Source organism: Calidris pugnax, unplaced genomic scaffold (assembly GCF_001431845.1).
Source record: "Calidris pugnax isolate Ruff unplaced genomic scaffold, ASM143184v1 scaffold262, whole genome shotgun sequence".
Taxonomy (NCBI): domain Eukaryota; kingdom Metazoa; phylum Chordata; class Aves; order Charadriiformes; family Scolopacidae; genus Calidris; species Calidris pugnax.
The window spans coordinates 3,291,241-3,313,041 of NW_015091043.1; the positions used below are offsets into that span (position 1 = coordinate 3,291,241).

Genomic DNA, 21,801 nt, shown 5'->3' on the forward strand with positions numbered 1-21,801 from the left:
AACAGTGAGTAACTGACCTGGCCAATTACGTTTACTGCAAAATCAGTATCGGCAGCAGGCCATAGGCATTGCTTTGCATTTAAGTGCATTAAAAATGGAGATGATGCGTTTCTCCTCAGTGACCTGTTTAGCCCTGGGGAGTGAGATCTAAGTGAGAATTTTAAAAACCCCTCTAAGCTCATAATAGCCATCTAGAGAACCACAGTTTTAACTGAATTTGTTTAACTTCCCACCCCTCAGCAAACCAAAAGACACTACAAAAAAATATTAATGATAGGACATGTTAGAAGCAGGCTAAATGAGCAACAGAACAGAATTATCCACTAAATAGGAGCTATGATAATACTTAGTATCTGGTGATACACTAAGTGTTCTGATACTGGAGGGGCCTATACCAGGCTCTCATGCCATGTGGATAATCACTGCCTCTTCATGTCTAAGAGTAGAAGAAAATGTTCTCAAAAATCAAAGATGGACAAAATATATGTGTGTATTTTTGTCTAGAACCAGACCAGGTAAATATCTTACATTCTGCCTCCTTTAAGCCTCAAAAGGGAATTTCAGTAGTGTTTGGACCTCAGATTGTGTTTTGCACCCATAGGGTATTTCCAGTTTATGTTCCTACTTGGTTCACTTTCAGTTATATTTTGTGGGGGGGAAGGGGAGCGGCAGCAGGTAAGCAGCAGCTCTGGCTTAATATATTGAAATCTGCTGTAGGTGACACGGTTCCGTCCATATGGCAAAAGATCTTGGGTATAAAGGACTTCCTCTGTGAAATCTGCACCAATCAAAGGCTAAAAGGTCTTTCTAAGGAAATTAAATCAAATTAGTATCCACCCATACCACATTTCCAAAATGATGCTGAACATTTGCTTTTCTACTTCCGTAAAAGTCATTCCGGGTGTTAGCATCTTGGCAGAACTACTGGACTTTCAAATGCCACATTGTTTTAGGTTATATTTAGTCAAGTGGTAAATAAGATTGCCCTTTATTTGCAATTCTGTTTATATATCTGAATGTACTTTTCCATTTATTTCTTTCTTGGTTTTTTTGTGGTAATTTTTGTATTTTTTCCTCATGCTTTGTTTTAGCTTCTGATTTTTGAGACACCCCCCCCCCCCAAGCGGTGTGGCATTTTGATCCCACTGAAGTCATATAATAACTCCCGGTGTGATTTATTATTACAACAAGTTTTCAGTCTGTTTCCAATTGCCAAATGCAGAGAAAAATTGTTTCCAGTAGAGCACATGAACTAACGGAGTGGTGTGCTGGATTGTGGCTGGCTTTGGTCTGTACTGGATTCGGCTAGTGGTTTTGTTACTGTTTACTTCATATATTTATTATTGTGTGCTGAGAGGCGTTAGAGTCAGCAGCTTACAAGTGGGTAAAATAAATAAGGGAAAGGACGGTAGCGCCCTGAGAAGTTAGCAGATCTGCACTTGGAGAAGGGGATGAGACTTTTCACCTAGGTGGAGGACTGTTTACCCGTGCCCTCCCGCCTGCTGGAGGATGCCATCATTGTTCCTATTTTGCTGACTGTGACCGACAGCAGTCCCCTGCCTCTCCAGCAGCTCCAGATAACTGTTTTGATGTATTGCTGGATGGACAGGATTTGCACTGCCCTGCAGTCCCGCTGATACAAAATGCCTTTAAGATCCTGCCTTTCCCATCCTAATCTACAAAGGAAACAGGAAAAAGGAACTTAAACTCCCTGTACTCAGACAGCAATGAGACTGTTCCAGCCTGCTCCAGCGCTGAGATTTCTTGCCTGCGACTTGTAAACAGCGTACCATGCAGAAGAAGAGTAACTGGTAAACGTCTGCCCCCAGAAAAGGATACTCCATGAGCGGCTGTAAGAACTGGATGGATAAATTTTGGAAAGCATGGACCCCTTAGCACGTCTAGTTCTCTATGGATTCAGCCTGATGATTTCAGGTAAGCCTTTGCTTTAATACCTGTCGTTGACCTGTCATGCCTTTCTTGTTTCTCACACAACGTGCAGACAAAACTCACAGCTCTCTGCTCCTTACTTTATCAATTTGAGTACTTGTGTTTGTTTCAGTGAGACTACTTATCTCTGTGCAGCGCTCTCAGGGCGAGTGAGGGCAGGACTGTGGCCAAGTTACTGGGAAGGATTTAGCTACATGTAGAATCTGCTGCTACCTCTTTTTAATTGTTGAAGTCATTTGTTGACACATACACACACTACAACAGGGTTTCTCCTCTGTCTCACGTTACTAACCTTTTCATAAAGCTCGTTACTACGAAACCATTGATGTCTTTCCCCAAGAATATCTGCTCGAAATACAGATTAAACGTTGACTTTTTCTGTGACTGACTGTATGACCTGTCTGAGCAGTAAGAAATGTTGATGTTTCTAGGTATACCAGACAGGTATTTTAGACAAGTTTTTAGACAGGATTCCACAACTGCAATCTAGCTGAAAGTCAGTCGACAAAAAGGACAGAATAATGCACATTATATAAGGTGATATCAGCAAATGTCATTAGTTCAGCAAGTCAAAAGTTATATGAGACATCTGCAGAAATGTATACAAAAAGATTCTATTAATGCAAATTTAGTTAATAGTAGTCAGAGCATTAATGTTCGAGATGCTTTGCTGAAGCTATTGCAAGCAGACCCCTGGGGAAGCCTGCACTCTTCCCATCAGATTCATAGTTGCTCAGCTTTTGAGTATTGCTTTCACCATCCAAACCAAGCAAAATCTGTTACAGAGAAATACAACTCACACAATAAGCTTAGACTCTTAGCTCACTCCATTTCACTGAGATATGCCTAGGCTGTTACAGTCCATCTCATGATAGAAAGGTAATGTGCTGTAACACAGCAGATGTGCTGCAATGAAAACCAGAAAGTAGCAAGAAGAGGCAGAAGTCTTTGTTGCCATGTAACTTAATTTACAATTTCCAGATCTTCTTGCTTAACAGCGTATTAATAGCTAAGTCAAATTGTGAACAGATGAGTTTGAGATGTTACTTTTGGCATCTATAAAAGGCTAGAGATTAATACAGGCAAAGATGTGTTTAAAATCTGTTGACTGTGTGTTCTTATCTAACCGTTGCTGTAATAGGCTATGTATTGTTTACCAATTCCTCTTTTGTGGCTTAATTTTCTTGATTGCTTAGCTGCACATTGATTCAGACCATTTAGCCCTCAGATAGTTTCCAGCTTTTCACTTTAGGGAGAGACCCGGCGTGCTGTCAGCACTAGGGATACAGAATACAAGAAAGCCCAGTCACCCCGGGTCTTTGCTGTTTCTCTACTTGGTAACATGTACTGGGGTTGACAGAGAAAGGCAGCGACGTTCATTAAGTCACAGGTAGGGGAGCAACAAGCCCATCTGGGGAGATGAGCCGCAGGGGTGGAGGGTGCAGACAGCCAAGTCCTGAAGAGCTGCCGGTCACTGCCTTTTCCACAGGGGCCGAGCGGCGAGGTGTGTGCTGCAGTCACACCCATCTCCATAGATCTGTCAGCTTTCCCGCTTTTGTTTGAGAATGATATCATGTTTCCTGGGGCCAGCGGTGGAAGACAATGCGAGCCTGCTTTCCTCTAGATACTGCAGGCGGAGCTCAGGAAAGCGGGGCTGACATTCCCGGCGCAGGGGAGGCATTGCCCTCACCCCGCAGCCTCAACTGCCTGAACCTTCTCCCCCCCCACCGGCGTGGGCTACCCTGGGTGTGTTGCTGGGTAGGCACAAAATCCACTCCACCCTTTTCCAAGGTGAAGGCTTGGCTCTCCTTACGAGAAACGGCCCTTGATTTAATGTTTTTTTTTTTTTTTTTTTTTCTTTCAATAACAGCACTCCATTCGCAGCTAGAGCTAAAGGTCTGATTTGGAAGGTAACATCCAAATACACCCAAATGCTTGCTTTTGCACTCTATATACGGTGACTGTTTGCCACTGCAAACGTTCAAGGGGTTGAATTTAATCCTGCTGGGATTCTTTAAACTAAACTGAGCATCACCACAAATTTTTCTCTGGGTTGATTCTACTCCAGCCAGCACTCTGTAGGATCAAAATGATCCTGACATCCATCCTGAAGCGTGGATCCACCTAGCTTGTGGCTAGGTACAATCTGTTAAGCCCTGACCAAAGAAGAGCCACAGACTCACCTACTCCCTTGGAAGGCTGACAGAACTCCCGTAGCTTTTGCCTTTTAACCACATCCTCAGATGGTCTGGAAATTTGGTTGCAGCTTCTCACAGTGGGCTAACTCTCAGAAATGTTCATGAGTGAGCCTTTATTTTAACAAGACGGCCACTGTCAGAAAGAGATTTGTGGAAACCAGCAACAATTAAAACCAGTTTCAAGTACATTTCTTACGCTGTTTCTGGCAGGAACAAATACATTGTCAAATGTCTCTGTTCTCCAAGACAGACACAATCTTCTATGCTATAGATTTGCTCTACCAGTAATCTTAAATCTAGTGGGTTTCTAAAAATACTGGAAGTTTTTTAAATTTTGTGTGTGTGTGTGTGATTTAGCTATTGGACCTATATATGGCAAAAGACACAAAAGGTTATATTAGCCTTTTAAGAAAGAGTGACAGTGCAGTGCAACTAACAGTGCGGTAGCGTTCAGTGCTAGCTCTCTGTCATCCCTGTTGATAACTGTGTTTTCTTTGCAATCAGTTGGTGTTACAAAAAAAAAAAAACCCACCATAAATTATATACATTATCTTTATTATGTGACTTATTTACTTATTTAGAAAGCTAAGCATCTTTTAGCATACATTACCAGATACACAAGCACCCATATAATGTGCTGTAGGCTCTTCAAAATTGCAAGAAATCATAATTTTTAGATAGACTGGAAAGTTCTGATAATTCTATTTCCAGACTAGTTTTTCTCTTGTGAAGCTTAACCTAAAGAAGACCTCCACTAACCTATAGTTAATACATGCCTGTGACAGTGAATATGAGTGCCATTTTTTTGCATAATTAAAGGAACCAAGCCTATGTGAGTATCTTCAAATATGCTTTTTTCAGATCAAAATGGCACCTGAACTTCAGTCTGTTCTGTGGCTGCAGAGCTGGGGTTTCAGCCTCCCACAGCCAAAGCGGGGGGCACAACCACATTTGAGCTTTTAATCTAAAGTATTTCAAAACTGTGCTGACTAGACATTACACTGACACACAGCATTTTGGATACCTAAATTATCAGACTATTAATGTAGTTTTCATCCTTGTTCCTGAAGTGTATTCAATTTGTGAGACTTAGCAGTTGCATCTGCCTTCCACGCTTAGGCTATTTACCCAAAGGGAGCAATATTCTGGTGTCTTTTTTATGAGCATGAAATTTACATGAAATTTCGACTCCTCTTGAGGTGTAGCCTTCATCTAATCTGGAAACCACGGGCCTGACACAGGAATCACTGGTTGAATCTCTGACCTGCTGAATGTTGGTATTGCTGCACAGTTCTGACAGGACGGTCATGACTACAAAATTGATGGATCTGTCTTATTGGTGAAAGAGGGCTGTTCTGTTTTAGTTACATTGTTGGCTATATGTTTGCAAAGAAAAAGGGTTCCAGCTGTGACCTAATTCATCGCTCCCTAACTCTGCAGCTGGAAGACAAAAACACCCGCTTCAGCCTGTGTGGGCAGCTCTGTGCTACGTGGAGTTACAAAAGCAGGCTGATTCTCTCCAGTTCTTTTATTTTTTAGCTTTAGAATTTTCTCTTGATGTGTGCCTGGTTCAGATCTTGTGAGAGGTAGAATAGCTCTCAGGAAGCCTGTGCTCCCAAAGGCCATTTCAGCAGCTGGGAATAGTCAGGAGTGAAAAGGCATTGCATCAGACCCGGAGGAATCAAATCTGAAAGGGTGAAGTGAAATCACACTGCATTCACAAGTGTTAACATATGCTATTGTTTTAGAAGCAGATTTCATATATATCTATATCTATATACATGTATGTATAATAGATTGTTTGGATTTTTAGTCATAATTAAGCTGGTTGGAAGGATTACTTTTTTGCTGAAATTTTATTTCAGGGAAAAAAAAAAAAAGCAAGCTGTAACATTTTGCAGAGATGGTCTCATACCAACAAGAATCTCATCTGGAAGGCTTTAGGTGGACAAGAGGGAGCATAGAGGTCAGACAGACTAATTGTAGCTGAGCAGCTGGTTTTAAGGCAGGGAAGATGTCAATTTGGTCTTTTTTTGCCCACAATGAGAACTACGTGGGTTGGAAACCTGCTCTGTATTGTTCATATAGACTTGAGCCTGCTTGACCCAGACCTGTCTCTTAAACACACAAAACCTCTGTTCAGTCTTTCCAGGGAAGACCTTGGAAAGTCATTGTGGTGTGGAAGGTTTTGGGTAGTTACAGAAGAAATGAAGCACAATGGATGCGCTTACCACTTAGGTGAGACAGATGTATAGTGGTCAGCTCCCACTGTGACCCAAGATCTATCATCTGGGACAGGTGGGATGAAAATCTTGGAGAAATGGCAATGAAGAGCTGCTCTCCAAAGACAGTGTCTACCCTGTGCTAGTGGCAAGATCGTATTTAGGATCCTGTTCCACCATGGTTTTCGGGGAGACATGTAGCAAAGAACCACCCTGTGTCTGAACTGGAGACTCTCCCGTAAGGAGTTTAAGATGCTGATTGCTTTTTAGGGCCCAGATTTGATAACTGTTCTCCAAGTAACACCCAAACTAAGAACATGCACTAATAATGTTAAACAGTGCAGTTCCATCTGCATTTCTGTTCGTGCTGATTTCATTGTGTTATTTTCTGGCTGTTCATCCCAGACCTGCCACTCGTCGGGGACCTGAGCCTCATTAGTCACAAAGTGTGCTTAGCACCAGAAATATCTCCTGCTTCTTTACCCAGAAAAAATCAGTAAGTGGCAAAGTGAGGGTACACTGCTGGACAGGCACAAATGTGGTAGAACATATATCCATCCAGCAGCCAACGCTCACAGACGCTTCATGACAGCTAACCTTACACATCTTGTACGCACTGATATAATCCTATAAAGACTAATACCTATGTTATTTTGCATACTTCAGCTTGGCACATGCACACAAACAACATACAGTGTATGTATGCAGAACAACATAGTAGCTTCATAATGCAACATACAGGAACTCCATTGCTATGGACATACTTGTTCTTGCTTGCAAGTACTTTCTTGGCAGCAGTATGTACCTGTATTTGGCCAGCTGTAAATACAGACAGGTGTAGCTGAACTACAAGCCCGTCCTACTTGAGCTTTCCCACATTCCTCATCTTTTTTCAGCATTATCTAGCACATTCTCAGCTCCTTGTTCAATAAGCAAGTTCTGCTGATACGTCATTTTCAGCTTTACTTCCTCATAGTCAACCACACCTAAGGAGAAGTCATGAGAAAGTGTCTTTCTACATTTTGGTTACATACACACACACATTTAGGCACCCTCACCAGGAAACCCCCAACCAAGCTGCACCACTGCTTTTTTTCTAGCTTTTTCACCTTAAAAGATTGCCTTGACGGGTTGTGAGGCAACTGAAATGTAGAGAAAACAATTTCATTCTATTTTGCAAGACGGCAGTTTCGTTTCCTTCAGCTCCTCCAGATGTTCCCAAGGGCCCGTGAGAGACCATTAGCCCTAGTAGCTTTGACAGGCTATTTTATTTTTCACACTTGTGCTCTGGTCTTCCCACTACTACTAAGTAGTACAGTGATGTTCTGTCACTGATTTTTTTGTCTCTTGTTAGTTTCATGATACCTTCCCTCCACAATTAAGGCCCTATTTCTAAGGGCAAGAGGTCTCAGTATTCTTTGAGCTTTCCCACAGCTGCTCACAGTAGCATCAAGTAAGATACAAGCAGTAAGATTCTTTCCATGGACAACAAGAAAGGTTTTATTGGCAAACCTGACTTTTTTGCTCATGTGTGAGCTGTGTTTCAGCAGCATTTCTGTCTCTTTTTTTTTTTTTTTTTCCTTCCCTGCTGCTGCTGCCATGTAGCAGAAAATCTTAATCTGTTTTGGTAATAATAATTTCAGCCTTGTTTTCCTGTAGAGGAGTGTGCTATCAGGGGAGAACTTGACTCACTGGGAGAAATTACCTGAACTGCTGCTATCTTTGCATCCCAGATGAAATTTCCAGAGCACTAAGTGACTACTGCATCCATAAAATGAATATGTGATTTCAAAGCCCCCTGAAATAATTTACTTTTTTAGAGACTGAACAAAATATAACCAAAATAATTGATAAGAGAAGTGTTGACTGCAAGAGGAAATAAAGATTGCCAAATACTGTTGTGGTATATGTTCCACTATCCATATGAAAAATATCCTCAAACAACTAATGTTTTGGATTAGTTTCTGACTAGCTTTAATATTAAGTATGGAATACTCTATTTCTCCTTTTTTTTTTTTTTCTTTTTTTTTCTTTTTTTTTTTAGAGAGAGGAGACATGGGGGTTAGGTCTCTATTTGTTAATCTCTTCATATTGCATTTATATTTCCATCCTGATTATCTTCTAAATTGGCTAATTAGTTACCTTAAAAAAAAAAAAAAGTCAGTGTTAAGTTATTCAGTACTTCACTGGGAATTAATCATATGCTCAAAGTTGCTTACATGATTGCCTGTTGTATTCCTAAATACATTAATTAAATTATTTTAATCTGGTGTGTGATTTTATACAGAAAAATCCAATCAAGTAGGATAAAACTAAACTTGTAACTACAAGACAAGACACGATGAGGAATACTGAGGTACTTAGTAAGTTAAAACCTTAATCTTTCAAGCAGAGGGAGTGCTTAGTGTTGTTTTTTAAGGACTTGAAGGAAGAGTGGTTGATGACTTAACAGTCTGGTACATACACTTCTATCAGTCACAAAATTTTTAAATCCTTCAGTGAGTGTCATGTGCAACTGACTGGTTTATTTTCAACATAACACCAAATCTAAACTAAGCACATATTTTACTTTTTCTCTGCTCATATAGTAGCTATATGTTTTACATTCCTATTACCAAATAATATCAGAAATAATTTGTGTTCCAAGAAATAACAGTAAAAAAAAACCAAAAAAACCTCACTAAGCATTTCATATTACATTACCTTTTAATCCCCTTGCTTCATCCGATGACAAAATAAGGGGTGGAATTTACTGGAAATTTATGCCCTCCTCTCTTCTTTTCAATAATTAGTACTTTAAAATTATTAATCTTTCCACTTACCTTTTACCGCAGCTCATTTTTTTCTGTTATGCTCCAAATGCCAAGGGAAGGACTTCCAGCATATAGTTACTTCTAGCAATTAATAATAAATCTCTACAAATGTAAGGAAAATATATACATCACTGGATTTGTAATGTCTAAAGAATTTCTTTCCTTCTACTGCTACTCAGTATTAATTAATAGCTAAAACATTTGCATTTAAAACTTTGCATTTTTAATATACCTTGCAAATATGGACTAGTGATTAATATGTTTGGGGGCAGTTATTCTTTACCTTGATGGAGGTGACCACTCTGGCTGCTTGCTATGGTAGAGGATTGTTAGCCACTCCACAGAAATGAGCACTTTTCCAATTTACAGGCAACTGTGCGAGGGCCTTGCATTTGGTAAAGATGGTTTTGAATATTTCTGTGATTTTCTGGGGACCAGACAAGGGTTAACAATGTAAATCTGGAATTACATGGGCAGGGACTTTCTGAGATTAAAGGACAAATCATAACACTTCTGTTCTCATAAGACTTGGTGTGTGTACTCATCCAGAGGGCAATGGTCAACAGCTCAATGTCGAGATGGAGCTCAGTGACAAATGGTGTCCTTCAGGGGTCTGTACTGGGACCAGTACTGTTCAATATCTTCATCAATGACATAGAGGGATCAAATGCACCCTCAGCAAGTTTGCAGATGACACCAAGCTGAGTGACATGCCTGAGGGAAAGAATCCCATCCAGAGGGACCTGGACAAGCTCCAGAAATAGGCCCATGTGAACCTCATGAGGTTCAAGTAGGCCAAGTGCAAGGTTTGGCACCTGGGTCAGGGCAACCCCCAGTATAAACACAGGTTGGGGGATGAAGGGATTGAGAGAAGCTCTGCCAAGAAGGACTTGGGGGTACTAGTAGAAGAAAAGCTCAACATGATCCAGCAATGTGCACTCAGAAAGCTAACTGCATCCTGGGTTACATCAAAAGAAAAGTGACACCAGCAGGTTGAGGGACGTGATTCTGCCCCTCTACACTGCTCTGGTGAGACCCTACTTGGAGTACTGTGTCCAGCTCTAGAGTCCTCAGCACAGGAAAGACACAGACCTTTTGGAGAGGGTCCAGGAGAAGGGGCACAAAGATGATCAGAGGGCTGGAGCACCTCTTCTATGAGGACAGGATGAGAGAGTTGGGGTTGTTCAGCGTGGAGAAGAGAAGGCTCTGGGGAGACTTACTGTGGCCTCTCAGTACTTAAAGGGGGCTTATAGGAAAGATGAGGGTTTTTAGCAGGGTTTGTTGTGATAGGACAAGGGGTAATTGTTTTAAACAAAAAGAGGGTAGATTCAGACTAGATATAAGGAAGAAATTTGTTATGATGAGGTTGGTGAGGCACTGGAGAGAGGTGGTAGATGAGCACCACAGAGAGGTGGTAGTTGGCACATCCCTGGAAACATTCAAGATCAAGATCAGATTGAATTGGGCTCTGAGCAACTGGATCTAGTTGATCTGCTTATTGTAGGTGGGGCTGGACTAGATGACCTTTAAAGGCTCCTTCCAACTCAGGCTATTCTATGATTCTATGTTCTTTTTCATTAAACTATCTCAGCTTGAGATTGTAGCATTGTTTTATTCCCCAACTACTGTCTTCCTAACTCAGGGAAGTGAGGTTTTAAACTTTACAAGAGACTTTCTTGCTCTTTGAGCAGACCTGTGTCTGGGATGTCTTCCAGGGAATTCCTGAGAGCTGTTTCTTCCAGCTGGTCCTGGCTGCATTTTGCCCATGCAAGACAGTGCAGAAAATGTGATGGCTCTCTGCCTGTATGAATGGCAAGTGGGAAGGGAATGAGAACACATAAGGGCTGCAGAGACACACACTTATTCTCTGTTCAGCACAATTTTCCTAGGTAAATATGTACTAGTGGAGCTGTGGAAGATACAGCTGGGTATCTACTAGCAAGACAGACCACAATCCTGTAGTTAGAAGTGGGCCAAGAAGAACTGCAAGTGTCTCCTTGCAATAACTGTGCTGTATGTGATATAGTAGCTGTGCTATTATTTAGAATCATAGAATTGTCCAGGCTGGAAGGGACCTCCAAAGGCCATCTAGTCCGACCTCCCCGCAGTCAGCAGGGACACCCCCAACTAGACCAGGTTGCCCAGGGCCTCATCGAGCCTCACCTTGAATATCTCCAGGGATGGGACCTCAACCACCTCCCTGGGCAACATGTTCCAGTGCTCCACCACCCTCACAGTGAAGAACCCTCTCCTAATCTCCAATCTAAATCTGCTCCCCTCCAGCTTAAAGCCATTGCCCCTCGTCCTGTCACTGCAGGCCTTTGTAAACAGGCTCTCCCCAGCCTTCCTGTAGGCCCCCTTCAGGTACTGGAAGGCTGCTATTAGGTCCCCCCAGAGCCACCTCTTCTCTAGGCGGAACAACCCCAGCTCCCTCAGCCTGTCCTCGTAGCAGAGGTGCTCCAACCCCCTGATCACCCTTGTGGCCCTCCTCTGGACCTGCTTCATCAGGTCCATATCTTTCCTATATTGAGGGCTCCAGCCCTGCACACAATACTCCAGGCGAGGTCTCACCAGAGCAAAGTGGAAGAATCACCTCTCTGGACCTGCTGGCAACACATCTTTTGATGCAGCCCAGGATGTGATTGGCCTTCTGGGCTGCAAACTTACTGTTTTAGAGGATGCCATTTTCTTTGTGCTGGAAGGGCTCAAAGTACTGCACCACCACCAGTGTGTGTCATAAATACTGGGCAGTGCATGCTCTCTTCATGGCATCTCCCATTTCCAGAATCAGCCTTCTGCAACTGCTCTCTCTTCTTAAAATCTATTTGCACACACAGCAAATTGCCTTCCTGATAAGGTCAATTCTTCAAGGACCAGGGCAGGAGTAAAAGGGTTTTTTCAAGGAAGCGCAGGGGATTGTCACTGGTACGGAGACAGGACATTTCCTGTCTGTATTTGTTGTGCTTTTCTCAGAGAGCTAAATCCTGTTGTCCTTATTTGGTCCTTACATACTCAAAGTCTTCATTAACATCAAGAGTAGGATTTACTTAACTTTTGCCAGTTTTTTAGCAAAGGGTTAGCTTAAGCTGTATTACCAGAAAGAGATGTTGTAGGAGTTCTTCAGCATAAAGCATAGGTGGATTTTATAATTTTCTGTGGCTTTTTTTTCCACAATCTGGGGGAGCAACTCACCAAAAGTCAGTCAAGAAAGCCTTCCTATCACCTCAGAGGCCTTAGGGTGACTTTAAAATGCCAGTCCTGCTAGATTCTGAGTTGAACGAGTGGTGAAGAAGTCAGTTGCCTTCAAGTCATGTGCTCCTGGGGTGCTTTTCTATTTTTTTTTTTAAATACACCTAAAGCATAGCTTTCCCTTATGCAAAACTTTCAATTGGATATATCTTAATTTCTGCTTGTAATATATGCCAGCTGTGAAACCTTAGCTACCGCGTCATCCTTGGCATATGTTTCCATACTTATGCATAGATATACTACTCCCTTTTATACACAGAATGACCACGTAGTGCTTCTCCAGGAAGGCATGAAACTCCATCTGTGCTCTGCCTGCCTCAGACATATCTGGGCTACTCTGCAGTGTCTAATATGACAAAAAATTACCTATATTTAGAAAATCAATAAGAACAATATCCATGCACCAGTGGCTAGATTTTGATTCATCTGGAGTAATCACAAGAGCAAATAAGCAGTACGCTGAAGCTATGCTTGTTCTATGCCTTGATTACATTGTTTGTATCACTACAAAGAAAACTGAGAAATATGCAGCAAATTCCCTGAATCTGATATGATATTGATTTGCTATGTTTTGCATAGGGATCAAAGGCAGCATGAAAACTAGTCCTCAAAACTCAGGCTTCTCCTGCTTTCTCTCAGTGTATTAAAAGGTTGAGGTGCAGGGCGGGGTGGGGAAAGGGAAGCAGAAGGAGGTGTTATTTTCAACTTTCATTCTGTGTTGGTACTCAGAAGAACACAGAAATATTAGAGGAATGGTACTGGAGCCCTGGACGAACAGCCATCCTCTGAAGGATTACAGCAAATTTTATTGGAAATGCAGCTGCAGCTCTGTGTCCTGTGGATGCTAGGCAGAAACATCAAAGTATTTCAGTTCTGAGCTGCAGCACCCTGCCTGACCTTAACACAGATAATCATGTCAAGTCATGGAGTTTGGATCCAGATTTGGTTCTGAGTTTCACAAAAATTTGCAGAAATCAGGATCTTGCAATTCCAGATTTTAAGAATATCCCTACCTGGAACGTGATCCTTGCAGATATAAACTGAAGCCCTCTGCGTTCAGTGTTGGTGACTGTTAAATTACATCTGCCTTCAGCCAGTCCCTTAGACCCATAGTAAGAGCAGAAATCACAGAATCCTCATGGTTGGATGGGACCTTTGAGATCATTGAGTCCAACCACGCCAAAAAAAAAAAAAAAAAAAAGAAGCCCAGGCAAACAAAACACAAACAGACACAAACCAACAATCTTGGGCACTAGAGCATGCCCTGAAGTGCCATGTCTATACGTTTCTTAAATACCTTAAAATAGGTGGTGACCCCAGCACCTCCCTGGGCAGGCAGTTCTGGTGCCTGACCACCCTCTCAGTAAAGTAATTCTTCCTAAGATCTAACCTAAACCTCCCCTGCTGCAACTTCAGACCATTAATTCAGACCCAAATGTTGCAATTAGTGCCCTGTAAAATGAATGAAGGAGTCTGGCCTCATTTCTATCACATATACTTCTTCAACTTTGTTCAAAGGATTTATTTTTATAATGTGCAGCAGGATGCACTGACTTCGCTGACCTGCGCCTCTATGTAATATTTACTTTAATGGCCGCTGCATCCTTTCCAGGAGGTTTCATTTCTCCATTGTGTAAGTGCAAGTTATCTGTGCTGGCACATTAAAGGGTGGTGATGGTGGCAGACTGGCTGGGTGTGGTGAGTGTCAGTGGGCTGTCAAGATACTTGTGTCCCCAGAGTGGTTGCTGGCAGGGAGAGCAGAGGAGGACCTCCTCCCTTGGCCCCGAGCGCCGCAGGGACACACGCAAAGGCTCCAGTCAGCACAAAGACCTTTTGACCTCCCTTATCTAAGACTATACCCCTTCCTTCCAATCAGAAAAACATTTGGAAGCTGAGTAGCGCTGCTAAATATTGGGTCTCTCTGTGCAAATACAAAATATTCTTGTATCCAAAGCAGGAAAATAGATGTGATGAATAAAAGAAACCGATTATTCTTCCTGTTTCAGATGGAAAAAATGTTACTGTTTCCCTTCTCCTTACCCTGAATTTCAGAAGTGAAGGGAAACGCCTGTTATTTGCAAATTTTTGATTATAGGAGAGCTGTATTTCCCTCCTGCTATGTGCATTTGAACAAATAAATCTGTAGCACTCTGCCAGACTGTTTTAATTAGGCGTCTATCTGTCATTTTCAAAGAGCTTCAATCTCCATGTATTTCTATCTGTTCTGTTGATCAAAGGGAGCCAATTCAATTGATTTAAACCTAACCTCATAAAAAATGGCTTTACTAGTGCAAACAGCTTGTTCTTTGTTTTTTTTGAGAAAGTTTCTTTGTGCCATGGTTCTTGCTGCTGTCTGTTAGGGCTTGGAATGGTTAACATGAAATTATTATGAAATCATTAATCCAAATTCATAAAACAGCTGGAAAAAATACTGCAAGTGTTCAAAGTACTACCAGTTCTTATAACTGAAAGATATATCTACTTTATTCATACATATTAAATCCTTGTAAAGGATATAAAAACTTCACTATTTAACTGACAGCCTTATAATCTACCAACCCTTTTACCAGTAAAGCACCATACTTGAGACACATGTACATGTCTAACTATCCAAGATCTGTCTGCTTCTGCAGCCCATGGTTTTCCCTGGGCTTCTGCAACAGCTTTTGAAAGAAATTCCACAAGTTTGTGAGACTCATTTCCTCTTCTGAGAAGAACGGATTCCATCTGTTCATGACATAAAAAGCAAATCCTGAAGTCAGGATAGCAGAATAGTCAATCTACAGCCTTCCTATTTTGCACAAAGCTGTACAAGGCACCAGGCAGAGAAGCCCTGAGTGCTGGGTGGAACAGCTTTACAGTGATTTTACTGGACACATACTCAAACTCTGCAGTAAAGTTTTTTCACTTCCTGCTTTTTTCCTTAGGTAAAGTGGAAGCGGCACTGGACCTCATACTGATCAATTCATTCCCTCTGGTGGGCAACTCCGAGACATCACTTATCTGTATCACTTCCAAATGGCGTTCCCGAGAGTCTATCACAATAGACCGAGACCAGGAGGATGTGACAAACCAGCACCGGGAACCACTGGAAGTTAATGAAGACTTAAAGAGAGCGACAGCCAAAACAGTGGTGTGGAAGAGGGAACAGGCCAGTGAGACTATTGGAGCCTATTACTGTGAAGGGAAGCTCAAGGATGAGGTGACGAGGATACACACCATGAAGATGCCGCTGGGAGGTACCGTATAGTGGTCAGACCTGAATGTCGCGTGTCACTGCTTGCAGACTGGCAGTTATCCCAGGCTGACACAAGTGGGCACAAATGTGGCTCCAGAGGAGGCAAGGCAGTCTGGAGTCAACAAAAATAGACTTGTCTCAAGCCCTTGGTTTTTTTTTTTCTAAATGCAGAGACAACGGGTCTATACTAGCTGCTAGTCATTTCCTTGTGGAAATTAGTCAGACATTTGTAGGTATTCTGCCTGTATCTGGCTACTACCAGGAACACAAAATCAGGTGGCAAATAAGGTACGTTACTGGCTTCACTGACCCCATGATATAACACATACAGTAACTCCTGCACTGAGGTTTTCACATCCCAGACCCTTAATTTCTAAACGTGTTTCCATTTTAAAGTCTTGACAGACCTGAGATGTAGATAGCTAAACATCGCTACCCTTTTTTATTTTCTTTTTAAATAAATGGGCAACCTGAGCCTAGAAAATAACTGTTGCCTAAGGTTTAGTAAAGCTACAGATCAGAAACTTTGGATCTCCACACTCTTTGTCAGTATGAATAAAACCAATCCAGTTCAACATTGGAAAGAAAATCCAGAGAATTTTCCCAAAATGTAAGAAGGTTATTCACAAAAATTCACTATGGATTTCACAATTGACTTGGTTTTGATTTTAAGCCTATACAGAGTAGAAAAAGCAAATATGGCAGGGAGCTGGTGGGACAAGAAGGTGGGATTTCCAAGCAATCTAGCCAGTAAATTACATTCTCTTATGTGCAAAATTTTGCTTGTCTCTGGACCTCATAGGGCTTCTGGGACAAGTTCCAAAGCAGAAACCACCATAAACTACAGAAAAGTTCTGCAGCAAATAAAGTTTTCAAAACTTTAGCCAATTTTTAGTAGACTTCACTGTATTGGTAATGTTTTGTTTGGTCAGAGTTAGGTTGATGGTTGGACTAGGTGATCTTAAAGGTCCCTTCCAACTTAGACAATTTTATGATTCTATGATTGTATGGCAGCTGGTCTGTGAGGAGGCTTGACATATTTAACCTTTCTTTATAAGGTTTTAGTAAGAGTAATTACATCGTTTGTGTCTCCTGAAATTACATAACAAATTTAGAAAAAGAAGGTTTTCATTTGTCTGAGCTACAGCTAATGTCTATTTATTTATTTTAGTAGGGGAACATTAGAAGCAAGGTGGGCAGGACAATGGCATTTTTCTTTTTCTCTGACCATATGTGGTCTTTGAAGGGTTGGACTGGTCACCAAGAAAGCTCTGCAGATGCAGACTGACAACTCCCTTGTTTCAAAGCAGGCTACAATGAGGAGAAGATAAGATAATGGTCCATTGAAAGTCAATGTGACCCTGCCTGTGGCAGCATGCCAGTGGGCAGAACACATCTCTGGCTGCCGTGTAAAGCAACCTCTATGGGTGGAAGAATGTCTTCTGAATCAATTAGGGGTTTTTTGCACTTAGTATCTGTGGACCTAAAAGCAGAGAATTTAAAATAATAAAACTTTGAGAGCTTCCTACGTGACAGTAGTTGTTCTAACCAGAAATAACACAACATTCATGCCAGCAGAAGGTAGGTTTCTTTGAATCATTTCTAGGTTTGAATGCATTTTTCAAATTTTCTATGCAAAAGCCTTCACTGACAAAATTTGAGCTAACAACTCATCAGTGAAGGCGTGTAATCTAATCAGGCTAGATGGGTGAGAAAGAGACGCGACAGAAATTCTCAAAGCTACTAAAGTGCACAGAAAGAGGAAGAAGAGGTCAGTGAAGGACTGTGAGGTTTGGCAAAGCATCTGTAGTTGGAAAACAGGCCTTTTGCCCCTTTACTGTTGTTGTCTGAATAATTTTTACAGGCAGAGTGTGTTTTTCAACACCCAAAAATTGAGCAGGAGTTGAAACGTGCAGTTTCCCATTAAGGACACAAAAGCACGGGAAGGAGCAGCCCTTCTGAAAATCCAGCCACTGTTTTTGCAGCCTCCAGGCAAGAACCTGCTGAAACGCTCCCTAGGCATTAGTCATTTGGGTAGCCCTGCTCACTTTAGCCCCACTGTCATCTGCCCGATTATGTACCTATTGTCAGACATGCAGATACAGTGATGATCTTTGTTGTGTAATATGGGAAGATAACAGGTTCATTTTTCTGCTCTTCTCTACACGTGCCATTCTGAAAGTAATGAGTCCATTCTTCAGAATTCTTTATATTTTAACATTAGGGTTATACATGTAATATTCATACATGCAGTGAGAGGGAACAGATTATGCTTTCTATGTGTATGGAGAGTAATGCTTATACTGTTTGCAGCACATATATCTGGAATAGAACACTATAGAGCCTGTTCTGCATCTAGTCAAATATAATTTATGCAATTTCTCTATACAATAAATGTGTATTTTCATATATATGATTGGGTTTCCCCCACAGAAACTCTCTAGAGTGGGCAAAGGGACAACAATGAAACAGTCTGTTACGGCACTTGCTGTGCAACTCAGTTCATTATGTCTGTATAAGGAATTGGCAGACTCGAGACGTGAAATCATGAAATACAAGTCACAATCTAAAAATACGTTGGAACTGGGCCCACCAGAGAGTGTGGGTTCTTTTCTATTGCAACAATACTCTGAAGAAAAAGTCTTGTGGTTAGGCTAAACAACATACAAAGAAAAGAAAATAAGAATACAAAAGTTTAATATCTTGTTAAAAAAATTAGTAATGCCTCACTAAATTTGGTTCAAAAACCACTGCAACTAAACCACTTAGGATCATTTGTAACTAGCAATTTGTTTTTTTGAAAGCTATTAAATTTTCTTTTCCTAAATAGATCATGGTTTTCACCATGCATTTGTTATTCATAAATAACTTCTAACTCAGGAGCTGACAGTAAGTTGGGACTGCTTTCAGTTTTTGTTTGCCTGTTTCAGATGAGATCTTATTTCATTACTGTATATTAGAAATCTCTGTTTCTGTGAGCCCTAAGTATAGATAGCAGCGCCCAGGTAACATGGCAAATGCTCAGTAGATTCCCACACATGTGCATATCATGCAGGAAAAGTCTCACTGAAATCAATTAGATAGCACTTACAGGGGAATGAAGAGGTGGCAGAGGCTCAGAGCCCAAACACTAGAACTGCAACAGGGGGATGCTGCAAACTAGAAGAGGGGATGGAAATTCCACTCTGCAAAGAACTATCCATTTCCAATAGCTGTCTTATTTCCAAACAGAAACAAAGCATTAAAATGTCAAAATTCTCTCATTCAGATGATCTGTGAATCTGATTTTTTCTTTTGCTCTTAATGCAGGCAAACACTCTTGGTATTTACAGGGAGCATGGTGAACTAACAGAAGGACACACCTTATGTCTCTTATTGCGTGTCCCCCAGACACTGCATGGCTGTAGTCTCCTGGACTATCTTGACTGTTCTGTGTCATAAAGCTTAAACAGAAGAGGGCTGAGTCACTCAGGGCATTTGTTTGCAAATGATGCCTTGTTCCCTACCATGCATTTTCCAGAACTTTGCCCAATCTGCTATAAAAATGTCTCAAGGGATGAAGAAACTCGGGAAAGTGTTTTACAGACAGTGGGAGCTCCTAATTAGGGGGTGTTTCCAGCTACTCAGCCATAATACTGGTTTTGTTTGTTTGTTTGTTTCATGACCCAGGCTCTAGTGGCAGTCTGTTGTTTCAGGGTATAGGCGAGTCCTCTGTCTCTGGCAAAACATAGAGTTGAGGTTGCAGGTGATAAAGAGTCAGTGTGTGCCCTAAAGAAATTTAAATGTCAAAAGCTGAGTTAGGGCCGTGCTATAAACCATTCTCAGCTTTTGGCCCAGAGACCAGTTAGAGACAATAACTGCTGCTATTTATCCTGTACTTCTGTCCTGTTCTGTTTTCAGCCTCATTCCACCCGGTTGCATTAACTGTTACAGCAAATAAGGGAGAGCATGTGAATATTTCCTTCATCAGAATGGCAGCAAAAGAGGAAGATGCAGTGATCTACAAAAATGGTAATTAAACTTTCTGTCTTGGCTTTTCTCTTCCTGCTATTATTGCCTTAGCTAAGTGCCATGTATCTATTTTAAAGTTGTTGCTGACGATGCCCATACCGTGCAAGGGGAGCAGACACAGATCCTCATGCATTTAATGTTCCCTAAAGGAGCCATTTGCCAGATCCAATATGTTGAGCTGACTTGTTTTTCTTCCACCAGAATGCCAAATTCTCTGTTTATGCCTTTGCTTTGTTTCTTATTTTCCTTTTTGATTTCCTTCTATAACCCCTCATATATTTCCCTGGCTGATTTTAGCACCTTTTTGGGCTTTTTTTTTAGCTATGCCACTGTGAAGGCCTAGTTATTGCATCTTTCTTTGCATTTCTATTGCTTTTCAAGTGCGTACCTTTCCATTTCCAAATGGCTTTTAGAGGCCATTTAGCTTCTACAGCGCTCTTCAGGCTAAGAAAGTAAGCACTAGTAAGCTGCTATTAGAAAGGCAAAACTGTCAAAAATCTAATCCTTATTTCATTCAACTACAAAAATTAGTCAGGTTGTAAGATTTATGATACCAACTTTTCTATGAAACATGGCACCTAAATCACATGTTATTCACTGTTCAGTTGTGTGTTGCTACAGCTATGGCAGTGCAAGGTGGAGAAAGTTTACCATCACTTGTCCTTTCAGAGTCCTCCAGGAAATGTCATGATCTCCTGTCAGCATTTTCTCATACAAGAACCAGCTGGTATGTTAGAGCAGGAATGCTTACATCATGGTGCTGCCTTATCTGGGATTCCAACTGGAAACCTGGCAGAAAGCCTCAAATTCACCATGTCACTGGACAGTAGGTCAAGTTCACCTGAGATTACAGCTGAAATAGCATCGCTCAGGATTTCTGATACAGCAGCTGGCAAAGAAGAGAAAACACTTGTCCTGTTGTATTTAACTGTTGCAGTCTTTCACTTCAGTCATTTAAATTACCACTTTCCCCTTACAGACCCTCTGTCTAGAGGGGCTGTCTAGAGAATGAATCTGTTCTGCTAAATAAGATTGCTGTAACATATTGGAATAATACATGCCACCTTGGAAAACAAGCCACAAAACCTGAACCTTGCTAACAAACAGTGAGCATAAGGCTTCTTTCTTAATACTTTTCTGCCACGTTTGTTTTGCAGTTTGTAACTCAAAAGATATGCAAAAAAAAACCCCACCACCCCAATTTCAGAACTAATCCCTTTCATTATTTCTCCTTTTTTGAAGAATTCTTACATGTTGTCATGGATTAAATTGATCCAAGATCTTTTTTGCTGTTTTGATTATGATCCTCAGCAAAGTTTTACATTTCCAGGCTGCCTGAAATTTTACTATAGTCAAAGTGATAGTATGATAGTATGCATGATCACAGACAGTAAAGGTCCTGTGTGACGCTGTTTACCTTCTAAATTATTTCAACACAGTGAAAAACAGTTGTTTCATTATCAGTGTAACTGTAAGGGGATGTAGAAGTAACAGCACTTGATTTGTGGGAGTATCATCTGGTTAATGGTCATTCAGCATAGAAGACTGAGACAAGAAACAAGAGAAGTAATAAATAAACAGACACACAAGCCCTAAGGAGCAGCAGATGACAGAAAACATGAAAGGGCAGAGCTCTCCAGCTTCTGAGGAAATAACACAAAGCCCTGAGAATTTCAGCCAGAGCCTTATAGGTATAAGAAGAGGGGAACAGGATTATGATAGGTCTCAGGGGGAAAGAGCAAACTTACTATGGCATGATCGAGGGGGACAGTGAGGACTTGTGAAATAATGGGATATTTAGAGAAAGAACCAAACACAGAAAAGGGATGGTTCAAAGTAAATGGGAAAGGAGCAAGCATGGGGAAAATGGGGTGGGAAGCAGCCAAAAAGCGACTCTGGTCTGGCCAAGCTCTGCACTAGTGTTGGTCTGATCTTATTAAACTCTGTTCTTAATTATTCTTCAACATGAGTGTGGTCCCTACCTGGTACACATATCTGCTAGTGACCTTCAGGCTAGACTAGAAGGCACAACAGGTTTGACTCCTAGTAGCTGGAAACACATGCCAAGGGTGAAAGGGGCTTCTCTGGGGTCAGCAACCATAAGAATTGTCTAAGGCCAG

General features: G+C 41.4%; 1 protein-coding gene across 2 annotated transcripts in view; it reads left to right on the forward strand.

Moving 5' to 3' along the window:
• The first annotated feature begins 1,590 nt into the window (after nt 1-1,590).
• TEK (TEK tyrosine kinase, endothelial) overlaps nt 1,591-21,801 on the forward strand; it is a 42,708-nt gene continuing 22,497 nt past the window's right edge. For both annotated transcript variants that reach the window (XM_014956435.1, XM_014956436.1), the window contains exons 1-3: nt 1,591-1,935; nt 15,360-15,671; nt 19,571-19,681. In XM_014956435.1, the coding sequence (XP_014811921.1) occupies nt 1,884-1,935; nt 15,360-15,671; nt 19,571-19,681 (475 nt within the window). In that variant the 5' untranslated portion in view covers nt 1,591-1,883. The remainder of the gene's footprint in view (nt 1,936-15,359; nt 15,672-19,570; nt 19,682-21,801) is intronic.